Source organism: Nipponia nippon, unplaced genomic scaffold (genome assembly GCF_047370975.1).
Source record: "Nipponia nippon isolate SJK-2023a ecotype South Korea unplaced genomic scaffold, ASM4737097v1 scaffold_32, whole genome shotgun sequence".
NCBI lineage: Eukaryota > Metazoa > Chordata > Aves > Pelecaniformes > Threskiornithidae > Nipponia > Nipponia nippon.
In genome coordinates this window covers 1,347,889-1,372,295 of record NW_028262350.1, presented here as the reverse complement: position 1 = coordinate 1,372,295, position 24,407 = coordinate 1,347,889, and the positions used below count along the sequence as shown (strand labels likewise).

The 24,407-nt window shown below is 62.3% G+C and overlaps 1 protein-coding gene across 2 annotated transcripts in view; it reads right to left on the bottom strand.

Moving 5' to 3' along the window:
- ZNF385C (zinc finger protein 385C) overlaps positions 1 to 11,305 on the bottom strand; it is an 81,817-nt gene extending 70,512 nt beyond the window's left edge. For both annotated transcript variants that reach the window (XM_087770223.1, XM_087770224.1), the window contains exon 1: positions 11,251 to 11,305. In XM_087770223.1, coding sequence (XP_087626349.1) covers positions 11,251 to 11,287 — 37 coding nt within the window. In that variant the 5' untranslated portion in view covers positions 11,288 to 11,305. The remainder of the gene's footprint in view (positions 1 to 11,250) is intronic.
- Between the last annotated feature and the right edge of the window lie 13,102 nt (positions 11,306 to 24,407).

Genomic DNA, 24,407 nt, shown 5'->3' with positions numbered 1-24,407 from the left:
AACGTCCCCCCAGTGTGGGAAAGCTGGTGACTAAAGCAGCGGGTGAATGATTAGTGACTCAGTGGATAATTTTGCTCATCTTGTGGCTTTTTTTAGCACAGGGCGGACAGAGCTCGCGCAGCAAACCCTCGCCCGGCACCGCCACCGCTCCCATGCCCACGGGCGTCCCAGCACCGGGCTGCCCACCTGGGCTGGGCAGCTCTGGCAGACAAGTGTCCGCTTGATGCAGTTCTCCTCCGGAAAACAGGGAGAAGAAATCAGACAACGCTGCCAAGGGCTTTGGCTGTTTCTTAATTCTCCCTTTAATTTTTCCTTTACAACCTGGGAAAAGGAAAGGGGAGTGCTACAGCCCCGGTTAGCCGGGAGGCGCGGGCAGCCCCGGCAGCGCCCGCGGCACAGTTCACACCGCGCTGGAGCTGACCCGGCAGCAGCTTTTGTCAAGAGCAAAGCACTAAGCTCTTGTCTTAGCGGTAACTGATGTCTGAAAACACCAGGTGCCGGCTTGAATTAACAAGCTCTTTGAGCTGGAATTCTGCTGCGAAACAAGCCAATGCCAGGGCGAACGCTGCCGGAGAGAACCTCTGCCCGTGCCATCCGCAGCGGCAGCGCGGGGGCACTGGCCCTGCCCAGACCGCACGGGCAGCCCAAGGACCGCGCAAGTGGCTGCGTCCTGGTGGGCTGGGACGATGACGGGGACGTGTCATGAATTTCTTCTCACCTTTACAGACAGGGCAGCCGCGGCACATCAGCCGTCCGAGCGCTGAAGCCTGACGTGGCGAGAGCCGGGTCCAGCCCTGGGTGGCTCCGTGCCCGACAGTGCTAACCCCGCTGCCGGCGTCTCCAGACCTCTGGGTGATCAGCGCAGGAGCAGAGGTTGAGGGCCACATCCTTGGCACCGTCACCACGCCTACACTGATGCCCCTGCATCCCAGCTCAGCCACCCCCAGGTCCCCAGTCCCACGTCCCCGGCACAGGGCCATTGGCAGGTGGTCCCTGCACCAGTGTGACCAGTGAAACCAGTGCCGGCTGCTCCCGTCTCCCCCGGGGAGCTGCTGGTGTTGATGGCAGACGGTGACCCAGCATCGCCAAACGGTCCCATGGGCCGGACCGTCACGGCCCCAGAGCAGCTCCGGCCATCGGGGGGGCACAGGGGGGGCAGGGAATTGCTGCCTCCCTAAAGTGGCTTCATTCTCACTCTTTAATGATTTCCCAGCTGCTTCCCGGGGACATTTTAGCTGATAATGGGACTTTGCCATCTATCTGGGTTTGAGCGTTGCTTGCCTTGTTCAAGCTGAAGAAAATCAATTCCCCTCTCACTCAAGTCTTTCCAAGACAGATGAACTGAAGATTGCGCCTGCCCGAGGAAAATATTTATTCAGTCTGGGAAGAGATTTACTTTTGAACCTTCTATAAATACAGCTGAGGGCACTGCTTTAATCCCTTACGAGAAGACCTAATTTTATTTGTTTTATGTTTTAAAAGATCCTCCCTTTTCCAACGCCTTGTCAGCAGGTGAAGAAAGGCAGAAATTCTGGCACCCGCCTCAGCAATGGGCAGAGGGCTCCGAACCGCGGCCGTGGGTGCCAGGGTGCCCGTGCACGGTCCCACGGCGGGACGGGGCTCGGTGGTGCTGGGGAAAGGCTGAGACCCCTGCGCGGCCGAGGTCTGGGCTCTCTGGGGCCTTCCTGCTCTTGGTTACTGATTTACACCCCATCGAAGCGCTGCCGGGGGCCGGGGCAGGCAGAGAGAGGCCACGCTCTCCATGGAGGCATCTTTGTGACCCTGCCTGCCCTGCCCGCACAAGGCGTCCCGTGCTGGGGGCAGAGCCCACCGCCCTGCCCATCTCGCCACAGCCACTGCCTGCCCCCACGCACGACCCTCTGCAGCCCCCCGGGACCGGTGACCACCTTCCCGCGGCCCCGTCCCCCCCGTCCACGCGAGCCCCCCAGGACCAGCCACCCCTTTGCTCCAACCGCAGCCAAAATGGGCTTCGTGCGCCGCATGCTAATCAGTATTCAAATGGGCCGGCTCCTTATTAGCGATGCAGCTGGCGCTTTGCCATGAGCCAGCGCCTCTCCCCGTCACCCTCCCCGCGGAGGTGACGCGCTGAGCGGGGACCCTGCTCAGGACTGCGGCTTCACGCCGGCCCTGACCCCCCAGACCTTGGTGCAGGCAGCTGCCTCCGTTCTCCCCTGCCTGCTGTTACCTCCGCCCCTTCACAGCCAGCGTTATCTCCGGCTGGGGCTGCAGAGGAGCCGGGCTCCTCGCAACTGGCACAAGAAGAAAAAGCTCCTTCGTCAGCTGGGTGTGGGTGGGCAGTGGGGAATTGCCCCCGGGGCACTCGGGGGGGTTCTGCCGCCTGCCAGCATCTCACCAGTGTGTGCCACCACTTTCCTCGCCAAAGAGGGGATATGCCCAAGTCCTTAGGAGGGGAAATGTTCCCAAGGACAAATGGAAAAGCTTTCCCTCTGCTAAGCAGAGGCCAAAGCCAGGCAGGCACTGGAGCCGGCTCTCCTGCTGCCAGCGCCCATCTCAGCGCTTCCCTGGGCCACGCTCGCGCTGCCCGGAGACCCCTGCCCACGCGGAGCAGCGCGGGCGCTGCAGCAGCGCCGGCATCACTCGAGCATCCGGAGGTGCAGGTGGCTGCCGGGTTCCTGTAATCCCTTTGGCTCATCTGCCGCCTAAACCGGCACTCATCCTGCCCTGCGAGCTCCCGGCCCCGCAACGCCGCTGCCTGCCAGCGGTAATGGAGCAGCACAAATAATCTCCCCTCCACGTCTGGCCGGGGACGCGAGATACAGGCGCGGATTAAAACGCCAGGATGCCCGTCCCAGGTCCCTCCCCGAGCTCCACAGCAGCTCCCGGCCAGGAGCGAGCTCACGCGCAGCCACGGGATGAACAGCCTGAGCCCCAGGTTGGACGAGGGGCTTGCTGTGTTCCCACTTGGAAGGCTGCCATCCCCACCCCACGCGAGGCTCCTCCGAAGGCACAGCATGCCCTACACCACGACTGGCTCACTAATTTGACACACTTATTAAATTGCTATTATGCCTGTTTGCTAATTACCTCCTCTGGAAACTGGAGAGGACAGAAATTTGACATTGAGCTGTGAACATCTGCAACCCTACGGATGCTGGCTGGGCACGGGGTGCCCAGCGGGGCTGGAGGGCGAGCGGGGGACTGGAAACACAGCGGCTGCTGAAGCATCTCGCCCTGCCCCACCCGCCGCAGCCCCACGGCCCGACCACTGCTGCCGCCCCGCGCTGCTGTGGGATGGGGAGCGGTGACCCCAGGAGCCCCGGTGAACGCCCAGCACCGCGTCCCCGGGGCGTCAGAGCTGCCCTTCCCGCACCCTGCGCCTCCCGGAGCACAGATTAATCTGGGCGCGCTTTAATCCTCTAAAACCCTTTCGTAACAGCGCTCAAAAATAAGCCTGGAGAGTTCCTAATACTTCTTGAAAATTTGGAGTTGGGATATTTATAGGCTCTGCCCTTGCGTGCGACGAAGCGCGCTCAACGATGGGTGGGAGGGCCCTGCTGCTGGGGGGCACCCGCTGCCGGGCCCCCAGGGTCACCCCCTGGTCCTGCCAGGATCCCGTGCTGTGCCGCTCCCCGTCTCCTGCCAGCTCGGTAACAAGCTTCCCTTGTTTGGGATTTTTATTTTTCTTTCCTAAAAACATCGCAGGGCTCCTCAGAAGCAACTCTGGCTCCCAGCGCACAGTCAGGCTCTGTGCTGAGATGCCTCCAGCACTTCAAACGAATGCAAAGCAGCGGCGCTCCTGACCAAGATAAACAGTGTCTGTGCGTGCGTCCCGCAGCACGCGTTCCCTGGGAGGATGAGGGCAGGGTGAGGGGAGCAGATGACAAACAGTAACGGGAAAAGTGACGCTTCAAAAAAAAAAAAAAAAATACAGCCTGGAGGAGCCCAGCCCCCCCGGGCTGCGGTTGTTTCTCTTCCCGATGAACAACCGACCCCCCGAAGGCTGGGGGTGCGCGGGGCAGGAGCGCAGCAACACACTTGAGGCACCCGGCTGCTCCGCTTCGCTCTCCAGGAAGGCGACACGAGGTGTGTGTCCCCAGGGACCGGCGTGGTCCCCATCAGCATCTCCTCCACCGGGCTCAGCACAAGGATGAAGAGCTGGAAAGGTCCTGGAGAACCGATTCCCCTCCCGCGCGGCGAAATCTGCTTTGGCGCCGAGCGGTGCTTGGGCCAGCCCAGCCCTGCGGAGGCCCAGCTTTAGGCAGGGGCTCGCAGGGCTGGCATTGCCCCCGGCGGGGACAGGACATCACGTCCTCCGGGCCAGCCCTGACGCCTCCGTCTGTCCCAGAGCAGGGCTCTTGGTTTTAAAACTATTAATTCTCATTGGCCATTCTTGTTTTTTATATCTTTGTGACTTGCAGATTAAACGAGGAGAGCGCAGCGGACGCTGTTGGTGCCGGATGAAGGAGCGGCACAAGGCCTTCAATTATTTCTCCACTAACGTGGCGGGAATTCTTGCTGAAGATCCGTACCCACGAATTACTGCCTGGCCTCACCGAGAATTACTGAAGCAGAGTCATGTGGGGAGCCAAATACCAAAGCTCCATGCAACATCGGGTGCCAGAAATTACCCACATCCACAAAAACCCGCAGGGAGCTGCTCGGTCAGGGCCAGTGAGAAACATCCGCACGCAGAGCTCCGACGCCGTCTCCAGGCGCTGAAGCAGCCCCTGCGAGCGCAGGGGCGTTCATTGTCGTTGTGCCGGAGGGACGCACCGCGCCACGGCGCTTCATCGGCAGGGCTGCTGCCATCTCCCCTTGGGAAGCAGAGGCCACGCAGCGCTGGCCGGCAGGATGGCGATGGGGCAGAGCAGCCGGGCGAGGGGCTCCCCGGCTCCCGGCAGGGAAGAGGGGTCAGCTCCCCCGCACGCATCCCTCTCTTGCGGGGACGGACCCGGCTGCTGACAGGAGGCTCCTGCTCCACTTGCCAGCGGGAGCGTTGCAGCGAGCCCTGCCAGCCCGCGGGCCGCCGGCCAGGCACACAGAAACCCTGGGGAACCAGCCCCCCCGAAGGCTGCGGCACCCGGCAGAGTCCTGCTATGGGCACCACCCCCGGGAACTGCTGCTGCCCGGAGGAGGAGAGAGCTGGAAGGGTTTTGAGACCAGAATTCCCTCTGGGCGCTGCAGCTCTCCCACCTGCGGCCGGAATGAATGCCCAGGCAGGATGGGGCCAGGACCTGTCCAGCTCCATCCCTCTTCCGAAGGCAGCTGGCCAGGAGGCTGCAGTCCCGCTCTGAGGTCTGGTTGCCAGTAACCACTCTGGTGGCCACTGGCACCTCTGCCATGCCAGTCCTGGGCTCGGTGGGGTCCAGGGAGCAGCTGGACGGCCAGGGCGGCAACACCGCAGCACCTGCACAGCCCAGGTCACCATCCCACATCTCTCCTGCTCCAAGAGACAAAGGGAAAAAATAACCCCAAAAAGCTCTTGGCCCTTTGCCATGCAGTTTGGCAAAAAGGTGACCTGCTGCTCCCCGCGGCAGTGGGCTGCGGTACTTTTCCCAGTTCAAAGGCAGCAGAGGTCTCAAAGAGCTGGGAGGTGAAAGGAAGGTGAGACGCAGCCTCTGATCTTACGCTGGTGAAACCCACCCCGTCTTCAACAGCTCCTTCATCCCCCGCCGATGCGGAGCAAGAGCCAGCGACCAGACGTCAGAGCCAGAAATACCCAAATGGGAAATAAAGCGCTGGGCAGAGCCTTGCCAGGCGGGCGGCCGGTGGCATCGGCCCTGCGGTGCTGCGTCAGCCCAGACCCCTCCCAGAGATGCCCCAGCTCGTCCCCTGCGTGGTGGGCCCGAGGCAGAGTCCTGCTCACAGGCGGAGGAGTCGGCAGAGCTCGCTCTGCTAGCCCAGACTGAGCTATGGCAAAGTGATAACCCCCACGTTTATTGTCCTTCATCCTTCCCAGCTCCCCGGGGCTCCTCGACCTGCTGATACCGGGCGACTCCCACATCCTCGGAGATGCACCGCGTTGGGCTGGGAGCAGGAGGAACAGCCTGCACCGAGCGGGTCTGGGGGACCGGCGGGGCGCGCGTGCCATGCTGACACACACGGACCAAAGCCGGCACCGCGCGGGCTCCCGCTTACTGCCAGGTCTGCCTGGTCCAGGAGAGGAGGAAAACCAGCCCAGTGCGGGGATCCATTCGGATGGAGCAGAGTGCAGGGAGCAAGGCAGCAGCAGGAGCCATGAAGGACCTTGGCAAAGGACCCTCTGCTCCCCACGGTCACGCTGAGCAGAAGCCAGCAGCCCCCGTCCCGCAGGCACCTCCCCTCCATGGGGGAAAAGCATCTCTGCAAACAAGCCCAGAGCCCATGGAGTGCGAAATGACACCCTGGCCTCAGGGCCAAACCGAGCAAAAGCCAGATTGGTTTAATTCCTCCAGGATCAAACCCGTTGGCCAAAGGAGCCCGCAGGAGGTGGCACGGACGCCCTGCCTCCTCGGCACCCCGGCTGCTGCAGCCCTTACAGAGGTTGGGGCAGCTGGAGCAGCTCCTGTCTTCAGGCCGATACGGGCACGGATTAGGACTTAACCTCAAAATGTTTCCCTTGCAATTTCCAAGTGATCTTTCTTATCAACTAATTAAAAAATTTCCATAATTAGGCCAGGGAAAATCACGACTCAGGAACGTTCCCATTTCAAAGCAGCACAGATCTGTTCCGCAGTGAGGGCTCGGAGCCCCAGCCGGAGCCAGGTTGCCCCCGCAGACTCAGCCCAGACTCGCCCCATTTGGGCTCTGCAGCCCCAAGAGCTTTAAACCCCCAGGGAAGGGCCCGGCCATTTGTTCGGCCCCGTGGGAGCTGGGGGTCCCCACGCCGCTCCGCTGCCTTAGCCCCTGCCCTCGCGGCACCGTGGCCCGGGAGCCCACGCGCGGGCAGCACCTCCCCAGGGCCCCACGAGAGCCCCGGCCGCCGCCGGCCCCTCTCCCTGGCGCTCGGCCGCGTATTCGTTCTGGCGAAAAGGCTGTTTACATTGCAGGGGGAAAAAAAGTGGTGGGTTTTTTTAAAAAAATAATCCAACTCTAAATGGCCCTCTGACAGCGGGGGGATCCGTCCCTGCTTTCAGACCCTGCGAAGCCGGGGGTGCTCGGGGCAGCCCCCCTCTGCCCCACGGCTCTGGCCGCAGCCCGGGGTGCTCAGCCCCCGGGCCCTGCCCACGCCACAGGGCAACAGCCCGGCCGGCCCCGCCACCACGGCCCTGCGGGGCGAAAGCGCCCGTCCAGCCCCGCAGCCTGGCCAGGCTGGGCACGCCGGCAGTTTGGCCACGGAAGAACATCGTAATGCCTCCAAAAGACAAATCCGTGGCATCCCGGGGAGCGCCGGGCGAGCTCCCCATGGAAAACCGGGACCCTGCCTGGGTACGTCCCGCGCCTGCAGCTCACCCGCAGAGCGGCTCATGGCTCGAGGGGGCTCCTTAAATGCGCGGGTTCCCTTTTACGACTTGCAAGTAAATTGTTGTGGTTCCAGTAAAAAATGAGCACTTGTTACCATGCAGCCGCAGACTGGATTTCCTCGAGAGCACAGATATAATTCTCGACAGGAGCTTCCTGGCACATAAATTATGGCACTATTTTGGAGGCAATCTCAGACATCAGACTAAGAAACAGCCTTTGTACATCACAATATTGTTTCTAAATTGACAAATAGGCCCTCATGGCCCTCATTACTCTGCTCCGGGCACGCGTTTTTGCATTTTTATTTTCACTAGGAATGATGAAGGGGCTGCAGAACTGTGGTCTCTGGATTCGGAAGATTCAAGCACCAGCCGCAATCGAGCCGAGGAACAAGAAAAGTAGTTTGACGGGATGCGGAGCTCAGCGAGGGGCTCTCCGTTCCCAGGATGTTTAAGTCCAGCCCACTTTGGAGACTGCCCCGAGCTTCCAGGACAGGCTTGCTTCCAGTCCTGGAAATTCAACAGGGTAAAGCAACTCGATTAACGTGTTCAGTACCCGATTGAGAACATCTGTACAAAGGTCCCTGTTTGTTCAGTAGTAGACTTCTACTGTGCACTTTTAGAAATACGTAGATCTCCCCAGAAATGCCAGAGAAAAGCCAAAGCGAGGGGGACATCTCCAGAAACATACCCAACAACCGTCCCAAGAGCAGGGGGCCTTTACCAGTCACCAGCCGATGTCGAAGGATGCCGGGGCAATGCTTGGGGAGTATTTTTGGGTTGGAAGGGCTGTGGACGGCCGCAACCAGGCGAGCTCCTGGTGCCGCTCTGCCAGGACTGCGGCATCGCTCCAGGCTCCGCTTGGGAATGCCGGCCCCAGCACCGATCCGCGGGGATAAAGAGCAGGAGGGTGCAGGCGGGAAGGGCTGCGGCAGCTCTGCCCCGGCCTCGTCCGTGCATCCATGGGAGCCTCGTCCCGTGCCGCTACGGCCGGGTACGCCGGGCAGCCGACACCAGCCACAAATCAAGGGCACAGAGAGCGAAGCAGCCTCCAAACCCGACCCGGCGGGGAGCACTGCAGGCGGGAGGGAAACCCTGCAGTCTTGGGTGCAGTGCTGCTGTGCAGCCGGTTCAGTTTTGCGCCTCAGGTTCTGAGGTATTTATACTCTTTCCTGCCAGCAAAAATAGACTCAGCACGCCCGAGTTGGGTGTCTCGCCTCTTTGTGCTGAGAGAGACGGGAGAAGGCAGGCAGGAGGGGAGGGATGGAAAGGCAGCCCCGATCCGTCAGCGCACGCTCGAGCGGGACGGCATCTCCTTGCACGGGTTCGCTGTCAGGCTTTGCTGAGCAGCCGGGCCCCAACCATCACCCACCGCGGCTGGAGGACACGTCCTGCACGGTCCCGAGACAGGGACGAGGCCCCGAGGCCAGCGAGCCACCAGCCCCAACAAATATTTCTTATTCTCAGGACTATTAAACCAACCTCCTGATTTATCTGTACCGGGGGCTGGCTGCTTCGTCAAAGCCAAACATCACTCGAGCAGCCAGCAGCCCGCTCCAGAGACCGAGCCGAGCGCGATGCCAGAGCTCAGGGATGCTCGCGCACAAGACGCCCAGCGGGAAGTCACAGCGCGGTGTGATGTCACCACCCCGGTAACGCAGAGCCAAGCTCTGTACGTCTGCATACCGAGATCCCCATCCAGGATTATACGAGTCTTTTTTAATGCGCATGGCAGTTACAGAACAAGCAAGAAACCCCCAGCACACGTTACCACCAGCCCGACTCTGAACTCTACACATGGCAGGAGGGTTTCTCGGCAGCAAAGTCACGCCAGCAGCTCCCGAGGGACCGGAGCGGTTCCTCCCATCCCCACGGAGCCGTTTGCGCCAAGTGGCAAATATCGCTCAGAGAAGCCGACGCCGGGCTGGATGCTCCATCAGAAAACACCTGCAGCCACTTCAAAAAAAAAAAAAAAAGCCAACGATGGTGGATTTGCCTTGCGTTGGCTGCAGAAACTCCTGGCCAGGCTGCCGGCCGGGGACAGAGCCTCATTTATTTGCGGACCGTCACATACAGCAGCACTGCCCATGGATGCTATTTTCAAGCCCCGTGCCCCACATGCAGGCACAGCGGCTCACAGAAAAGATCTCGGCTCCCCGTTCAGACACCCCAGATAATCACGGAGATGAAGACGAATTTTGCGCAGTGCTGAGCAGCTCAAGGCCGGCTCCTGCCTCCCATTTTCACTGAAAACTGCTGCCGTGCTCCACTCAGGGCAGGGAGCGCTGCCAGCCTGCCCGGGACCCGCGGACACGTCCAGCCCTCGCAGGAGCGGGCAGCTCGAGCAGCGAAGTGGCAACAGAGGTGATGCTGGTCCCCTCCACAGCGGTGAATTAACCCAGCAGCCCCTTCAGCCTCCAGGAGCGCAAAGCTGGGCCCTAGACCTCTTACCTTCATGCAGAATCATCTCCTGTATTTAAGATACACTCTTAAGTCTTGCTCTGAAAATAAAAAGCAGCCACACATGCCGAGGAGAGCCGGGAGTTCAGATCCTGCGCAAGAAGTTGTTTTCCCACACGCACGGCCAGCGCGATCGGCGCTGCCAGCCCTGCCGCTGCGCTGCTCTCCGGGGCGCGCGGGGTTTGCTCCCGGGCAGAGGAGAGCTCCAGCCCTACCCCACCCAGCGCACGGCTCATCAAAAGCTTCAGCCATAGCTCGCTGCTGCTTCCAGTTAATAGCAAGGTATATTGATAAAAGCTAAGGCGAGAGCGGGCGATCTTCCAGATGAGGATGCTGCTTCTGTAGCCAAGTTCGCTCCTGCTCGGCGGGTTACGCCGCCGGCGCGTGCCTGGTCAGGAGGACCGTGCTCTGCCCCGGGCTGCAGCCACCCCGAAACACAGCGCTCGCTGCCCAAATCGCTAACAGAAAGCGCTTTTGTAAGGCTTCAATAAAAGTCCTTTTCTTTAAAAGCCGAGTACCCCTTGTGGAGACAGCCAGAAAGCCTCGGCTCCATTTCCAGCGCAAACCTCTCCGCGCCTCAGTCAAAGCAGGGACGCGAGCAGCCGCCGGCGCCCCGCAGCCGAGCCGTGGGACGCGCAGGGCGCGCTGCGCACCCCGACACCCCGAGCAGCGCCGCGGGGCCCAGGCGGTGCCCGCGGACGCGGCCCCACCGCCCACCCGCGGACGCGGCCCCACCGCCCACCCACTCGTGCCGCACGCCCCGGCTGCGCGCGGGCACCTTGGCAAACGCCGCCCGGGCCCAGGCGCTGCCGGCAGACCCAAGCCCACCGCACGCCCGTGGGTGTCACACGCCGCGCACCCCGACGGCGCGGAGACCTCGGCAGAGACGAGCTGGGGGGCAGCGCCCCCGCCGCCCACCCCCGCGGGTCCCGCTCGGCGTGGGAGAGGCAGCCCCAGGCAGGGAGAAGGGGCTGCGGCCGGGGCTTCGGCAAAGTTCCTCTGCAGAAGTTTCGCTCCCTGACACCTCCGGCGGGGGAGGCCAGCGGGGCCGGGGCTCTGCCGCCCCCGCCGCCCTCGCCCCGGTGCTCGGCGCTGCGCAGCCGGGCTCCCCCTCGGCAGGCGGGGGCCGGGACGGAGAGGGGGGACCGGCGCACCCCGGCCGGGCGCGGCGCAGCATCCCCCGCGCAGCCCTGCCGCCCCTCTCCCGGCTCCGCCGCGCCCCCCCCGCGCATCCCCCCGCCCCGACAACTTTGCCACGGCCGCAACTCTCCGGGGCCCGCGGCCCGGCCGCCGGCCGAGGGGGGCCGTGGGGGACCGAGGGGGACCGAGGGGGACCGGGCCGCCCCTGCCCGCCCGCCCGCCCTACCTGCCCAGCCGCCCGGCTCCGCCGCCGTTTGCAGCATCCTCCCGCCGGCTGCTCGCTCCCGGCTGGGCGAGCGCGCTCCCGGAGGAGGAGGAGGAAGAGGAGGAGGAAGGGGGGGAGGAGGAAGGGGGGGATGAAGGCAGCGCGCGCGCCGCCGCGGTCCCCCCCCGGTGCCGTGCGCCGGTACCGGGTGGGAGGGGGGAGCCGGGCGGCGCATCCCGGTGCCGCCTCCCGCCGCCGCGCACCCCTGGCTCCGGTGCCCCGGGCTGGGACAGGGCTGCAGCTGAGCGGGGCCTGGGGAGGGGGGACCCCCGGGGACCCCTGCCCCGCGGAGCTGCCACGGCCGCCTGGGCACCCCGCGGGAGCGCCGTGGCTCGCCAGGCCCTTTCGGGGGGCCGGGGGCTCAGTAAGGTGCTGTGGCTGGGAGGGGGGACCCCCGGGGACCCCTGCCCCGCGGAGCTGCCACGGCCGCCTGGGCACCCCGCGGGAGCGCCGTGGCTCGCCAGGCCCTTTCGGGGGGCCGGGGGCTCAGTAAGGTGCTGTGGCTGGGAGGAGGGTGACCCAGCAGGGCCGTGGGGAGGGCACCCCCGTTTTGGGGCACAGGGGTGCCCGGTGCCGTGAACGCCACGGAGCACGGAGGGTCAGGTCTGAGCCCTTCATCGCCGCGTGCTGGGACGGGGGTCCCCCGTCCCGTAGCCCCGAGCAGACAGGTGCTCTCGGAGGGGACAGGGGAGGTGGCACCCCTGACCCCGCGGAGGCTGCAGGGCTCCGCTGGCGGCAGAGCCCCCGCTCTGACCCAGGCTGCAGCTGTGGCTCCCGTGCCAAGGTCAGCTGGCGGCACAGCGGGAGAGCGCCTCGCACCCTGCCTGGCCAGCCCGGCCCCCCGAAGGAGCTGGGGGAGCCCCGCTGCTCCAGGAGGGTGAACGGGAGCCGGGCGGGAGGGGACGGAGGCAGGGGGCCAGCGGGGAGGTGCTGCGTGCTCTGAAGCCATCATAGCTGGGGTGCAAGGCGGCCGCCAGGCAGAGGCTTCTTTGCTGACATCCAGCTGGCTTGTGCTAAGATCAACATTTTTTTGAGCACAAAAGCATGTGTTTTCCTATCGTTGTCGTTGTTATTAATATTTTAGCAGCTCCCAGAACCTTTAAGCGAGGCCACACAGTGTTGACATAGAAGAACAGATATAAAAAAGGCCTGCTCCCCGCCCCGAGGAATATATTGTCTAGACACGTTATATAATCACATTTTGCCCTCCTCCAGGACATTTCGCAGAGGATCTCAAAGCGCTTCGCAAAACTGCTAATTAAGCTTTGCAGCCTGGCTGCGGGGGAATTGCTCTGCCCTGCCAGGCTCTCTGGCCAAGAGCACTCTCCTCCAGAACAGACGCACTCAGGGGCTCTCGTCTCCGGGAGCTCTCGCCCGCCGCTGCTGTGCCTCCACTAAAAAGTGGAACTGATGCCAAGATGCAGGAGTCCGCTCAGCCCCGGGCAGTCGCTGGCAGAGGCTGCGGGAAGCGAGGGCAGACACCGCGCTGCTCCGGGCTCCTCCGAGCGAAGGGCTACGGGCGCAGGAGGGCTCAAGGGCCCCCAGTTACCAAGGAGGTGGAAACCAGGAGCAGAGAGACCGGGCGTTGTGCTCCCCCCCAGCAGCTCTTTCTAGGCCTCCTGAGCCTGGAACACAAGTTGATGGCCCAGCAGCGCTGGGCTATGCCTGTCCGGACCAAGAGCCCCTTTCCTCACTGCCACCGGAGCCACAGTCAGGTCCCGAGGATCGGCAGCGCGGCACCGCCGAGCCTCGGCATGGCTCTCGTTATCAATTACTCTGGTTTTTAAGAATCCTTTCTCCAAAGGTTGGTGCATTTACTTGCTGTGCCATCTGATTTTCACAATGTAGGGTGTTTTTTTCCTCCCTATAAATAATTACAGGCACTCTAATGGATCTCAAACCTTGCATTACCTTAGCTGTCAGGAGCTTGACGATTACGGTGTAGCCTTCCTCTCCAAGGAGCAGAGACAGGGCTGCAGCTCCTCCACAGACTTTTTCATTCCCATTAACACTTATGGCCTCATCCTGCCTCCATCGCACCGCGAGGAAGGCGGCCGGGCTCCCCCCTTCCAGGCGTGGGCACCGGGAACGCAGGGATGAGGCCTCTTGCCCAGCCCACATCTCCGGCGTTCCAGCACTGGGGAGCAGGGATGAGTCGCTCCCCCTCCACAATAATTGCTGGCTTCCCCCTCCCGAAGGCAGCCGTTCCCATCGCTCACAGCCTAATGCAATATTCCTCTTGCCGTCTTTCCCATCTCCTGAAGTTTTCATGGTATATTTAGCAAGCCTGCACACAGGGATTTTTTTAATTAAACTAAACTCCTGCCCACTGTAGCCTGTCCCTGTGACGGGACTGAGCCGGGGACGCTTCGCTGTGCCAGCCAGAGGGAGAACAGCGGGCGGGAGGGAGGAGGCAGCGGTTCCCACCGGAGCGCCGGGTCGGGCCCCATCGGCTCATGCAAGCCGTGCTCGGCGGGACCCCGGCTCCGCGCCCGCCGAGGGGAGCCCAGCTCCGCCGGGCACTGGCTCCCCACCGTGCAAACCCACTCTGCTGATGAAGTTCCTCATGAAAACATTTTCACTGCTGTTAACTTCGCTATCCCTTCTTTATTTCCCATACAGCCCTGCCCAGCCCCGTCTCCTTCCCACGCAGACCCAGCCTCAGCTGGCTCAAAACAAACCCTAACAGGCTGCAAATAAACTTGTTTTCCCATCCAGAAACACGGCACAAAGACAGGCGAGGCAATCAGTGCGATATGCATCTCAGCAATGCCGGCTAATCCTCCTGGAGACACCTCTTCTCTTGTGTTTAGTTCAGCTTCTCCCCGAGATATTGTTTGTGCCAAGGCCAATGGAGACTCGTCGCCCTTAACCCTCTTAGTTTGCTGCAGATATTTCTGAAAATGAAGACAAATCTCTAAACAAAGAGAAGGTCGTCTCCAGCTGCACCGCACAGAAATGCTGTGGGACAGATTAGCAGAAGGAACAAGCACACACAAATCCTCCATCTCGCCGCAGTTGCTCACAAAGTTTCTCCCACCCCCGTGCTCATTTCTTTACAGCAGCTTTTTGCATTCGGCAGAGAAGCAGCGAGCCTAGCGGGGAGAAAGCCTTTTGCCCACCACGGGCGAGGCAGCGGCTCTGCTGAGCAGAGCCCAGAGCAGAGCCCCAGCATCGGCCTGAGTTTGCTCCTCTGACGGCGTCAGCTCTTCCCGCTGGGGAACGGGCACGCGTCAGGGCTGAAGCTTCACCTTTCCTTATGGCCGTGCCGTTCAGCAGCTCCACGTTCAGTAAATAAGAAGTTTTACAATCAACCCAACGGTCTACATCCTCATGGCAGCGAGGGAGCTGCGTTATCGGCCCCGCCAGCTCCGAGCATCTCACTGCGCGGGAGGTGCTGGTGCTGCCCGGGGACGCCGCGGTGGCACCTCGCCGGTGAGCCGGCTGCCGGGCGGGGGTGGCGGAGGAGCCGAAGGCTGTCCTGGACACGATGCCATCGAGACATGTGGAGCCACAGGACCACGAGCCCTGCCCATGCCCTGCCCGGAGAGCCCCAGGCTCCTGCACAGCATCGGGGTCCCAAATCACCAGCAGACAGGGAAGGGGACGACGAGGAGGAGCCCACCTTCACAAACCACGGTCTAGACCCCTCTTCGAGGCACCACTGCAAGCACCTGTGGCGGACCAGGAGAGACAGCAAGCGAGAGTCTTTGAAAGCAATTTTCAGCAGCTGATTATCACAAAGCCCTTCCCACACCGGCCGGCTCCGCGAGAAGCAGCCCCGAGCACGCAGCCTGAGCCACCAGCACTGAGCCACCCCGGGCTACTGGCCCTGGCCCGCACACGCCCGTGCACAGAGCCTGTCTGCAAGCACCGGGGCACGGAGCCGGTGCCGTCACTGGCTGCCGCTGCCAGCGCAGCAACTTGCGTGTGATTCATGAGCGACGGATCCCCCTGAAATGGCTGCGGAGGGTCTGCCGTGCCCCGTGGAGACGGGGGTCGGCAGCTCAGGTGCTGCCAAAGTGCCCCCCGAGAGAGCCCAGCCAGGGTCGAGAGCCCCCCAGCCCCACCCAGGCAAGCTGCCCCTGAGGGCCCGAAGGTTTTTCCAAGGGGAGGAGGGCCCCCTCCTGCAGCACCCACCGGGGTCCCACCGGCGCTGGCTGGCTGCAATGCTGGCTCCCCGGGCGCAGCCGAGCGCTGTTCGTCCCTTCCCAGCATCACTGCCTCCCACGCGGCAGGGACCTGCGGCAGGCAGAGCCTCTCTCTGCCCGGCTTCTGGGCACCGAGGCCCACGGGAGGGAGGTGGGCAGAGGAGGGGTCCCGCAGCCCGGGAAGCTCGGCGTGCGGCGGCTCAGTCCCAGCATCGCTTTCCAGGAAGCCTTGCTGGCTCCTCGGCTGCCGTGCTGAGCCGTGCCAAGCTGCTCCGGCAGCTGCTGGGGCCATTCAGCAGCTGTTAAGCCTATAATTGCTCGTTGAGTCATAATTTTTTTTTTTTTTGTGAAAGCAGCACTGTCAGGGAATTAAAATATTTTCAAAAGCCCATAAAGATTTCATAAATGTTTCAGATCCAGATCAATGGGGGCTAGCATCTTTACAGCCAGCAGAAGGGGGCAGGTGATGGGGAGATGAGCAGCAGAACATCTCAACAGCCATAACAGCTTAAAGAAACGACACCGACAGGCGGCCCCGGCCCGTGGGAAGTCATCCTCGCCTTTGCGCCGAGGCTGCACTGACCCTGCCCACCCCCTGGCACGGAGCAGGACCGGTCCCAGTCAATAGCCTGGGTGCGAGGGCCCGTCTTTGGTGGGTTCTAGGTTGTTTGCCTTAAATTCCCACGGCACGCTGCTGACGCGGGCGGTGGGATGCCGGGATGCGGGCACGGCAGAGCCACCAGCCTCCAGGAGAGCGAGACGGCAACACGGGGCGAGCGCGGCCGCGCCGGCCCCAGGCGATAGCAGCCCCTGGGCTCTGCTGCCTGCGCTGCGCCCGTTAGCTGGGTTAGCAGATTACCTGGCTCTGGCCAGATGCGGGGACCGGACCCAGTGTTCAGCGCAGACAGGGAGGGCACCAGCTCGGCAAACACCTGCATTTGGATTCAGAGGAGCCCGCGGTGTCCTCAGGGGCAAAGGTTTGCACTCTGGAAGAGTTGTTGTAAAAGTAGGATAAGCTTTTCCATTTACACAGCCCTTTCCACACGAGCACTTGCCAAATAGCTCGTAATTAAACTTCAGCGCTCTCCTGCTAGGTAAGGCCGTTACCAGTGGCACGCCAGGGTGCGCGGTTTGAAGATCAACCTGTGGCCCAGCAGCACCTTCCTGTTGCTTTTAAGGACAGGGCAAGAGCGCTGGGACAGTGACCTGTCTGTGCGTCTGTCCTCATGCCCAACGGACGCCTTGCCTCCGCAGTGACGGCTGCACTTCTGCCACCGAGCTCTGGCTCCCCCAGCACCTCACTGGGGCAGCGGGACGGGGCAGTGATGCAGCCCAGGGGCCACCCAAATGCCCGCATCGGCACAGTTGCCGCAGCGCCCGCCTGCTTCACTGCAGCCCTTGTACCACTGGCGTTGTTTGGTTGGGAGCAAAAGGGAAGATGAAAACCTCAAAGCCATCTCAGGGTGTGTCAAAATCTCAGGCGCAAGAGATGCCTAACTTGAGCCTAGAAAAGCCCGAGGCAAAGAGCGTGCTAGCAAAACCTTTGGAAACCAAAAGGCAACAAGAGGAGCGTGCTATCCATCACAGAAACGCTGGGGAGCTGGAGTCCGGCCCTCGGTCCGGGGGAGCTGGTTTATGAATTTCAAATGTTTGCAGCAGCTGATGCTCTGCAGCTCTGCTGGTCCCACACCGGGCGCATGGGGTCTGTCCCTGCGGGGACCCTGGCTGACCGGGCAGTGCAGCCGTGCTCGGGGCGGGGGCCCTGGTCCCCCAGAGCGGTCTGGAGGCTGCCCCGCAGCAGGGATGCTCCAGCCCCACGGCAGGGATGCTCCAGCCCCGCAGTGGGACGGACCCGGTGGCCGTGCACGCGGTTCAGCACCCACCCTCGTCACCCTGCAGCAGCTGAGAGGAGCAGGGGCTGTTGCGTGACTTCAACAACAAGCAACAGGGACAATCGAGCCCCAACAGGGCTGTTGTGGGCGACGCTCAGTGTTTACAGGTTACCAAGGCACCGCGGGCTCCTGCCGGCGGCCCCAGTGCCGTCCCGGGCACCCGCTATTTTTAGTGCGAGCATGGAGCTGCCTTTGATCGTCCCTCTTAGCTTTTATAAAATATCTGGGCCAGATGAGCGCGTTGTACAGCCTCCGTGGCACAGCTGCACCTTAACGCGCTCTGCGAGGAAGGGCTCAGGGACTCCGGCTGCCGCCGGCGTGGCTGTGCCGCAGGAAGGACCCCGGTGCCTGGGCGGTCATGGACCCATGCCTCTGGAGATGAAACAGTCCCGGGGCAGCCATGCCCCCGCGCCCGTGGCAGAGCCAGGTTGTGTGGACAGCCTGGTTTGCACCCCAGGATCCGCACAGCCACTGTCACCCCAGCACCAGCACCCTGCACCCATGGGTGCTGCAGGCAGAACAACGGGCCCCGTTTTCTAACTGGGGCACAGAAGCAAGAGCACAAACAGGTCAGAGCCAGCACTGCCGGGGGTTCAGCGTGAGACGGGCTTTCTGCCGAGCTGAGCGCCCATTCGGGCACCCATGGGTGCAGGAAACCCCCAACCGGGTGCAGGAACAACAGAGGGAACCCCAGCATTGGCTCCCCCCCCCGGCACCCGCAGCCCCAGCCCCACTCCCCCAGCCACCCCCGTTACCGCTCGCCCTCGCGGCCCTGCGCCGGCACCGGGCACCGCTGCCTCGGCCGCAGCGTCGGCTCCCGAAAGGCTGCTGGAGCGAAAAGGCACCAATAACTCATCCTTAGTGGAGAGACTTCTATTATTTTATGGCAGTTGTTCTTTCCCTCCCGTTGTAACTTTTAATTAAAATCTACAAAAGGAAGATAACTAGTCCCTCCGCATAATTGCGGGGAGTAAATTTTATTGTATGGAAAAGCGGTTTTAATTTTTAATCGACTTATTTTTAAGGAAGAGCAACACTTTGAAGGGAGCTGTGAGCCCTGGTAATATTATCAAAGGCGAGGAGAAGAACAAAGATGGGTTTATTACATGGTCCCTATAAAACTGTTATTTTAGGGGAGTTTTGTGCTTCCTCCTAATGAGAGATGAATTGCACCAGCTTCGTTTGCTGCAGGAGGAAAATTAAAACGAAACTGATAAGAGGCCCAGCCTCTAGCTTCTGACTTACCTCCCAATTATAAATGAAAGCTCACAGGCATTCCAGAGATGGGACTTGATGTCTACATTAATTATAAATAAATTATCTACACTTAATGTTTAAATGAAATTCCAGATAAAGCTTTATATTTAGAAGAGCACTGCATCAGTGCATAAATATTTATGCAAGGAGTCTGGATCAACTGCGGCTGCTTCGGCGTGACGTCGGAGCGGAGCCAGAGCGGGGAGCCCCGGCCGGGGGGAGCAGAGCGGAGCCCACGGGTGCCGGGAGGGGAGCGGGGCAGTCGGGTCTCAAACCAAAACACCGCTCGTGTTTGGAGACGGGAGGCAGCGGGACACGTCGGGGCTGCGCCAGGCTGACGCTGGCCACGTGCAGAGCAGCAGAGGCATCCCCAGCACACGGCCGGGGCAGCCGATGGCAGCGGCTTCTCCCCATCTTTCCCCAGCCCCCGAGACCCCACGGCCACATCCCAGCGGGACCCCGAAGCACCTGGTGCCGGAGCCAGGGGAGCGAGGGCGAGCCTCGCCCTCACAGCACGGAGCAGGGGGACGCGCCGGAGCCCCGGGGGGAGCAGCGCCAGCCCCAGGCGGTGCCTCGGGTCACAGCAGCAGGGATCCAGCACCCTAAGCCCGGTGGTCCCAGCCCGGGCGGGGGCTTCGTGCTGGCGGCATGGGCAGCCCCCGCAGGTCTCTGGCTGGTGGATCGCAGCAGCCTGTGCAGGGGGCAGCTGAGCAGGAGCAGGCCCAGGGGAAGAAGTCGGGGTCTGTGCCAGCAGGACGGCTGCTCCCCCAGCCCCCAGTCCCCTCGCCGCCCCCAGAGCCACACACACCTGCCCGTTTGCAAAGGATTCTCCTGCCTCCCGGGCTCAGGAAACATCGCCGATGCCAGCTCCATCCCAGCAGCAGAAATAGCCATTTCCCCACAGAACAAACCTAGTTCTCTTCTGCAGCCCGGTCCCCAAGCAGCCCTCAGCCCCGGGGCCCACCAGCCTCCCCACAGCACCTTTAAAGCCTCCGCCCGGGGTGGGGGAGGCTGAACGGCCCCAGCTGGGTGCAGGGCTCAGCTGGGTGCGGGGCTCAGCTGCGCTGCCCGTGCTGCGGGGGAGCTGCTGGGACCCCCTTTTCCAGGAGGTAAACTGAGGCACAGAGAAAAGCTGTGATTTGCTCAACATCCTATTAACCCCAACTGCTTTAGCAACGCGGACAATATGTTTTATAACCAAAACTCAATGCTATTTTCGGTCATGCCCTGTCCCTGCCATCCCAGGACCAACCCCCCCGGCGGCCCCTGCCCACGCCCCGAGCCCTCGGTCCCGATGGCGAGAGGCCTTTGCAGATCTTCTCAGCTCCCCAGCAGCGAGAAGGGGACACCGTCCGTGCCGCAGCATTTTTCACAGCTTCGCCTCAGCTGCTGCAGAAAGTTTTATGGCTCGCACAGGTTTGCCATTTGGCTCAGGCTTAAAAGGAGACGTTTTTTATGCTTTAATGGAACTGGGGTGGAAAAGGAGAAGTTTGACAGGCCCGTGGCTCAAAGCTGTGTAGAAAAACAGTAAAAGAGAATAAATAAAAGATGATTGGAATCATTCGGCCCCCAGTCACTTGTGCAGAAGTTCAGCCGAGGTGCGGCAGGATCCAGCACCCTGAGCAGCCACTGCCGAGGCGGGACGTCATCCCCGGGGACACGGGGAGCAGCCTGTGCCAGCGGCCGGCCCTGAGCAGGGGTGCCGCCCCGGGCACCCTGGCTGCTGCCAAGCACCGATGGGAAGCCCGAAGGAAGAGCCCCTGTCCCCGTGGTCGGGCGCTCCCAGCCAGGCCCCCAGAGATGCTTCATGCCATCAAAAATGTGGGATGCAGCAGCTTTCCAGGGGCCTGAACACGTTTGTCCACTTTCTTCTTGCTGCCTGCCTGAGCCCGGGGTGCCAGCTCCCCCCCCCAGCGTGTGCCAGCCCCCCACCAGTGTGTGCCAGCCCCCCCAGCATGTGCCAGCCCCCCACCAGTGTGTGCCAGCCCCCCCAGCATGTTCCAGACACCCACCAGTGCATGCCAGCCCCCCCCAGTGTGTGCCAGCCCCCACCAGTGTGTGCCAGACCCCCCAGTGTGTGCCAGCCCCCCACCCCAGTGTGTGCCAGCCCCCCCAGTGCACGCCAGCCCCATGTTTTATTAACGCACCTTCCTGCTTGCTGGTGCCGCTGTTTGCTCCCCAGCTGCCGGCGTGCCGGGCAGCTTGCTGTACCAGCTCGAGAGTGAGGCAGGGGAGCAGGGACACAGCTGATGCCAGGCGACATATTGGAAAATAAATAAACAACCCGTCGGGGTATGAGCCCTCCCGCCTCACCGCACGGCTCTGCCCGGGCAGCCTCTGCCTCCAGACTGCAGGAGTTCATCTCCCAGCCCTGCCGTGCTGGAGGGGCTGGGGGCTGAGCATCGTGGGGCTCCTCTGGGCCCCTGGGAAAGATCCTCGCCTCCCCGTGCCACCCCGCAGCCGAGCTCTGCCAGGCCTCAACTGGCATGGCAGCATGGCGCTGGGCTGAGCTCTCTGCAGGCTTGCGGGCAGCCTGGAAAAAATCTGTGCTAATCCCCTGACTCCAATGGCCACGTTCGTCCCTTCTGTCAAATGCTGCCACGGCCGCTGCTCCCAGGCCCGCTGCGTCCCCAGGGCCGTTCCTTGGCTGTGCCGTTTCACCCAGGATTAGCCGAAGTGCAGGGAGAAACGGTGCCCAGCCTCCTCCCGTCAGGAGCGGCTGTTGTGCAGCCCTCCTGCCTGCACAGATCCAGGCACTGGCAGTGCCCTGCCTGCTCCTGTCTCCCACATCAGGCAGGACACACATGGGACACAGCAGAGCTCGGGGACCACACAGAGCATCCCGGCCAGGGCAGAGCATCCCGGCCAGCGCAGAGCATCCTGGCCAGGGCAGAGCATCCCAGCCAGCACAGAGCATCCCAGCCAGCGCAGAGCATCCCAGCCAGCGCAGAGCATCCCGGCCAGGGCAGAGCATCCCGGCCAGGGCAGAGCATCCCGGCCAGCGCAGAGCATCCCGGCCAGGGCAGAGCATCCCGGCCAGGGCAGAGCATCCCAGCCAGCGCAGAGCATCCCGGCCAGGGCAGAGCATCCCGGCCAGGGCAGAGCATCCCAGCCAGCGCAGAGCATCCCGGCCAGGGCAAAGCGTGCACGCATGACACATCGGCAAGCGTTGCACAGGCAGAGCCTGGCGCAGTGGGCCCAGGAGTTGCAGTAGGGTCACCTTTGGTATCGCAGCGCTGCACAGTCCTCGCTCTGCAACGGGAGCGGTATCTCATTTCTTCCTCAATTAGCTCCTGATTATCAGTGTCCCAGGGCCCCTTTCCAGTCTCTGTTTAATGCACCATTAATAATTCATTTCTCAGATAGCAGGAACGCAGCGCGAGGTTAGGGCTTTGTGACTAATAAGTACCAGAGCAGCCCTCATCTCCAAGGGACAAATGAAGGGAACAAAAATAAAGGGAAAGAATCAAAGATAATATGTTTTGTGGCCTTTAATCAAACACTGGGTAAGGGTTTTGATTACTCAGGTGGAGAACACGCAGGCACACTCCTCCTTGGCGGCCGCAGGCTGCTGGGCTCCCACGCTTCGCCAACGCTGCCGCGGCCTCGCTGGCACCGGCACCGTCCCACCGCCTTCCCCGGTGGCAGAGGGGGAATCTCAGGCACCTCGAGGCAAAACTCGGACGGTCCCCAGGCCGAAGCAGGGGCTGGCCCCCACCGCCCCGCTCCCAGCGCCGGAGGCTCAGGTGCAAGCTGGATCTTTCCTCAAGCAGGAAAATTCCAGGCGGCCAGATTCTCCCAGTGCCCAGCCCTGATTGTTGGTCCCTGGGCAGAGAGAGGAACCAGAAATCTTGACCTTTTCCTGGAAACCCTGGATGTTTCCTCAGAAGCCCCAAATGCCCCATCCCCTCTGCGGGGGCTTTGGAGATGGGTGGGAGGCCCAGCCTGACCTGACCAAGGGGCTGCGATGTCCCACTGCGCAGCCCGAGGCTCTGCACTGCGTCGGAGAGGGTAAATGACACTGAAGAACTTCCAGAAACATGCTCAAATACACATTATTTTCCCCCCAAAGCTGTTGAGCATCCCAGGCTTCCATGGCAGAAAGTACAAACCAGACCTGCCCGACCGCACGGCCGACGCGCAGCAGCCTCTGCGTTGCATCCGCCGTCTCTCCTGCGAGCCTGGCAAGTGCCGCCCTCTTGCATAAAACACAAAAAGGACTTAAAAACCATGACTGGAGTTTGCTCAAATTGCAGAGTGGCGTGTGGTCCCGCACGGGACAGGAAGGAGAAGCAGCTCCTTGCTCTCTCCCACTGCTGCCGCCCCACCATGCTCCGTTTTGGGTAATAGCAGGGAAACCGTGGGAGGGGAACAAACGAACGAACAAAAACCATCCGCCAAAATAACCACGGCTGCAGAAGGAGAAGCAGCCGGACGGCGTGCGAGGTGTGATGGACTGGGAGCACTCACCAGGCCGATGGTGACAGCACAGCTCACAGCCCTCGGGTGCAAAAACGCCTCCTCTTTATACAGGAACACACAGCTGCAGCCGGCAGCACCGGCGTGGGGCAGGAGCCTGGGTACTCCCAGTCCACCGCTCCCAACGGGAGGGAGAGCTGCTGGCATGTTGCATGCCGAGGGGGTCGGTGTCTGGAATGGGTGGGATGAGCAGCGCTCCCGTCGCAGCCCTTCCCAGCGCCGGGCCGTGCGGCAGCAGCTGGGGATGTTTCTGCAGCGGGCTGGGGCGATGGGCACGGCAGGACGAGGCTTTCCCGGCCGGGCTGGGGAGCCCGCGCTGCCCGCAGGGCGCTGCCTGCAGAGGGGCAGGGAGAGGGGCAGAGCCGGCACCGGCGGCGGAGCGCAGCGAGGAGCCGCACAGCGTGTTGGCAGCTGCACATTAAGTGTGACGGGTTTCTGACAGATCCAATTATAAAGTCAGGTCTCAGCAGAATCGCAGCCCTGAGATTTAGTGCATGAAATTTTGTTTGGGAATTTTCCGATATTGCAGCTTGTGCCACGGGTCCCCACGGGCCCCGAGCTGTGCCGGCACCCGCCGAGCCATCCCTGGGTCTCACCCCCATCGTGCTGCGTACCGTCCCTTCCCCGTGTCCTGCCGAGGCGCAGGCCCATGCAGAGTCACCGAACAAACAGCAAGATTAGGAGAGGCAAACCCCCTTGGCAGCGCTGGAGAAGGGGGATCCCTGCAGCCTCCCTGCTCTTCTGCCCAGCGGAGAGGTGCCCTGGCCCCGGCCCCAGCTGCCGCGTGCCGGGATCGTCCCTGCCCCTGCGCAGCCCCAGGGACAGTGGGGCTGGGACCGCGCACGGGCTACGGGCTGTAAATCACTTGGGCTTCCAGTAGCTGAGGATCTGCCCAGCCTTTTGCCGCACAGCCCTAGGACAGTATTTTTAGCCCGGTTTCCTAGAAAAGCGAGGTGTGCATGCATGGGGCAGTGTCTGCCCACACATCAGCGCCCGCCCATGCATCAGCGCCTGCCCAGGACCTTTCGGCCGATTTCAGCTGATTAACTGGTCTTGGGGCGAGGAGGTTCCCACGAGTTTCCCTAAAAGCAGTGTAGCCCGGAGAGGCAGGAGAGGCAGGAGAGGCAGGAGAGGCAGGAGAGCTTTCCCTCTCACGGGGCTGTGCCATGGGGGAGGCAGCAGCAGGGAGAGGCGCGGCGTCTTGCCTGCGCTGCTGCCAGGGAGCAGCCCATGGCTCTGCCAGGTCCCATCTCAAGTGGGAGAGAAGCAGGTAGCCCATCGCTGGAGAAGGAGACACATGGCAAATCCCCCTCCAGGAATAACTTGCAGCAGCATCTCC